Source organism: Egretta garzetta, unplaced genomic scaffold (assembly GCF_000687185.1).
Source record: "Egretta garzetta isolate BGI_Z169 unplaced genomic scaffold, ASM68718v1 scaffold323, whole genome shotgun sequence".
NCBI classification, from domain to species: Eukaryota; Metazoa; Chordata; class Aves; order Pelecaniformes; family Ardeidae; genus Egretta; species Egretta garzetta.
In genome coordinates, this window is record NW_009259435.1 from 2,682,718 (window position 1) to 2,686,659 (window position 3,942).

The following is a 3,942-nucleotide window of genomic DNA, read 5'->3' on the forward strand; positions in this document are numbered from 1 at the left end:
CATATTCAGCTGGCTGTCAACCAGCACCCCCAGGTCCTTTTCCGCCAGGCAGCTTTCCAGCCACTCTTCCCCAAGCCTGTAGCGCTGCATGGGGTTGTTGTCACCAAAGTGTAGGACCCGGCACTTGGCCTTGTTGAACCTCATGCAGTTGGCCTGGGTCCATCGATCCAGCCTGTCCAGGTCTCTCTGCAGAGCCCTCCTCCCCTCAAGCAGATCAACACTACCACCCAGTTTGGTGTCGTCTGCAAATTTGCTGAGGGCACACTCAATCCCCTCATCCAGGTCATTGATAAAGATATTAAACAAGACTGGCCCTAGAACTGAGCCCTGGGGGACACCGCTTGTGACCGGCCGCCAACTGGATTTAGTTCCATTTACCACCACTCTCTGGGCTCGGCCACCCAGCCAGTTTTTAACCCAGCGAAGAGTATATCCATCTAGGCCATGAGCCGCCAGCTTCTCCAGGAGAATGCTATGGGAGACTGTGTGCCAGTAAGTCTCAGGAGTAGCTGTTAGAAAACTGATGTGTACAAATTGCTGGTTCCTGATAAGAATGCACTGATTCAGATGAAGTTTTGGTTCTTGATACTTGTTGCGCATCCATAGGGATTCAGCATAGCGGTTTCTTGCTTGATGCCACCCAGCATGGCACAAGATCAGCATACTGATTTATGTTTCTCTATGTTAGCATCGTCCCCATTCCTTCTTCTAATGAAGAAATACGCTTGGTTGATGATGCATTTGGAAAAATTTGTCATATGGTTAGCGATGGTTCCTGGGTTGTTAGAGTACAAGCTGCTAAGTTACTGGTAAGTTGCATTCTTTCCTTCTCTGTCTGAAAATAGTTCATCTTATGTTACTTTACTTTTCATGTACATTTGAAAAGAAATGGGAGGATATTTAACAACTGTATAGGTAAAATTCTACCAAAATTCTAAGAAAGAAATAAGAGAGGTTGAGGAAACCTGAAAGTTTCTCAGCTGAACTCTGCAGTGATTCTTTCCTTGAGAGTAGAGGGTTGAGTATCCAAGAAAAAAAACAAGTATTTGTCATAATTCCTTCCCCCTGCTTGGCCAGCATAGGACATGTAAACCAACTGAACTAAAGAAAGACCGTATTAACCTTAGTGGGAAAATAAGATGTTCTGACCCATCTTAAGTAAACTTCTTTAGACTCTGGCATATGGTAGTGTCAAGCATTGTGTAAAGCTGTTAGAACGAGTGGATAAGATTGCATGCTGTTAGGATAAATCAGGCAATTACATGGCATAATTTAGAATAATCCTGTTTCATCCTTTCAATTTTTTTTTTCTTTAGGGTTCTATGCAACAAGTTAGCTCCCATTTCTTAGAGCAGACCCTTGACAAGAAGCTCATGTCAGATCTGAGGGTATGTAAATGTTTGAGTTTATTTTTACCGTGTGTAGTGTACTAAAATCGCACAGTGGGTATGTTACTGTTGAGTGTGTTTACCCTGCCCTTGCCTCAGGGCTGCTGAGCGTTAATTGATGATGACAGGTTTTCTTTCAGGTTAAAGTCAGTGAAGCAATTGTTAGTTTTAGATTTCATTAGCTGAGCACGTAATAAACAGCTCTAGGCTATTCAGGTTTTGCAGATGAGAGGTAAACGTTTGTGTTCTTCTGACAGCCTTTTGGCTAAAAGTTTTATTTATTGTGTATGGAAAGATTGCATCCTAGTTTTAGGAGCAAGATTATGGAAAATTCCTGCAAGATGCGCAGGATCTAGACGTTTCAAGAGACACGAGTAGCTAGAAGCTGGGACCCCTGAGCTCTACGAGCAAAACTTTTCTATGAAATTCCTTCCTGAAGCAACTCACTCAAGGTTTTACATTCAGTTTTTCTGTATGCAAAAGAATGATGAAGCTAGAGCTGCTAGTTTTTGTGGGCTGCTTTGTAAACTCCATTGAAGAAAGTGCTGCTCAGCTTTCTGTTACAGTGTGTGGGGGGGAAAGGAGATGGACTAGTGAGCATTCTGACTGAATATCGCATTTTACACTTTGCTGAACACTGTATAGTATCGATAGTCATTAAAATATTTAATTGCAGTTTAACAAGTTGAACTGCAAAGTGATGGCATCTGGTTTTGCAGGTCAGTTATTGGATACTTAACTAGACAGGCCTTTGCTCTGACCAGTTTGGCTGTTCTTATAACGGATGTCTAAGAAAATGTTAATTAAAATGTATTGGTTATTATCCTTTCCCAACATCAAAAGTACAAAGAGTTACTGTCAATTAGAAATATGCGTAGAAGAGAAGGTATTATTTGCTTTTCTTAGTGTTTGCCTATCTCTGTCGATGTCTAAGCCTCTAGCTACATCTATTTTTAAATCTAATAAAGCCATTTAATATTTTGTTCAGTCAGCTTTAAAGTTTACCATGGTTATAACTGAAAAACTTGTTTGGACAGAGAAAGCGCACTGCGCACGAACGAGCCAAAGAACTCTACAGCTCTGGGGAGTTTTCAAGTGGCAGAAAGTGGGGAGATGATGCTCCCAAAGAAGAAATTGATACAGGTGCTGTAAACTTGATTGAATCAGGAGCTTGTGGGGCTTTTGTTCATGGCCTGGAAGACGAGATGTATGGTAAGTGTTAACTTATTATGGACGAATAAAGGAGGAGATGTGTGCTGGCTAGTAAGCTTTGGTTTTTTGGGGGTTTTTTTTGGTCAAAATAGATCACTTGGCTGTTGTGTTTGGGTTTTTTTACTGAATTGTGGACTTCAGGGTAGTGCGTTTTTATTCCATTGTCATCTCTGATATGGCATTTGTTTCAAAGATGCTATGGTGTTGCATAGAATTTTGGCTAGAACTGTTCCATTGAGTAGCCAAAACCAAATGGCTTCCTATAAACGGTAAAGTTTTAGTAAAATATCTGGTTAGAAGTGGTTGCTTCTGCTATTCAGAAACCCACTAGGTTTATTATTTTTTTTTTTTTTAATTGACTTAAATTTAATAGTTGCATCTGGCTCTACACTGGCAACATGGGTTGCTGCTGTTTGAAATTGGTGTTTTCTCTGCAAGAAGGAAAATCCGATTTTATACAACTTGTTTAAAATACGGTACTACAGGGAACCCATGTCCATGGAGCCCAGTAATCATTCATTTTGTAAACATAACAGCTTCCATACAAACAAAGGTTAGAACTAGTGGACACAAACCCACATATTTTTCAAAATACTTCAGAATCCACCAACTCCCAACAAACAGAAGTTTTCTTTTCATTTCCAACCCAATTTTTTTCTGTGGCCAGTTTATACCCATTTATTCTTAGCCAGTGGTAGGCTTTGGATTAAACAGTTGCTGCTTCTCTCGGAGTCTGGCTTCCCTAATGAATTAATAGACAACTTTAATTTTGCAAGGGGCTAAACAGGCTAGGCTCCTTTTAGTCTCTGCTTCTATAAAAGCTTTGCCCTTGGCCAGCTAGAATTGCAGAATCACAGAGTGGCAGGGGTTGGGAAGGACCTGAGGAGATCATCCAGTCCAACCCCCCTGCTCAAGCAGGCTCACCCAGAGCAGGGGGCACAGGACAGTGTCCAGGCGGGCTTTGAATATCTCCAGAGAAGGAGACTCCACAGCCCCCCTGGGCAGCCTGGGCCAGGGCTCGGGCACCCTCAAAGTCAAGAAGTTCTTCCTCATACTCAACTGAAACCTCTTCTGCTTCAGTTTCTGCCCATGGCCCCTTGTCCTGATGCTGGGCACCACTGAGAAGAGTCTTGTCTCCGGCCTCGTGACATCCACTCTTAAGATATTTGTAGATGTTAATGAGATCCCCTCTCAGTCTTCTCTTCTCCAGGCTAAACAAGCCCAGCTCCCTCAGCCTTTCCTTACAGGGGAGATGCTCCAGTCCCTTTATCATCCTAGTTGCTCTCCTCTGGGCTCTTTCTAGGAGTTCCTCATCTTTCTTGAACCGGGGAGCCCAGAACTG

General features: G+C 42.4%; 1 protein-coding gene across 1 annotated transcript in view; it reads left to right on the forward strand.

Moving 5' to 3' along the window:
* The window catches only part of INTS4 (integrator complex subunit 4), a 42,151-nt gene that overhangs the window by 8,497 nt on the left and 29,712 nt on the right, over positions 1-3,942 (forward strand). The window contains exons 8-10 of the mRNA XM_035892695.1: positions 689-809; positions 1,317-1,388; positions 2,426-2,600. Coding sequence (XP_035748588.1) covers positions 689-809; positions 1,317-1,388; positions 2,426-2,600 — 368 coding nt within the window. The remainder of the gene's footprint in view (positions 1-688; positions 810-1,316; positions 1,389-2,425; positions 2,601-3,942) is intronic.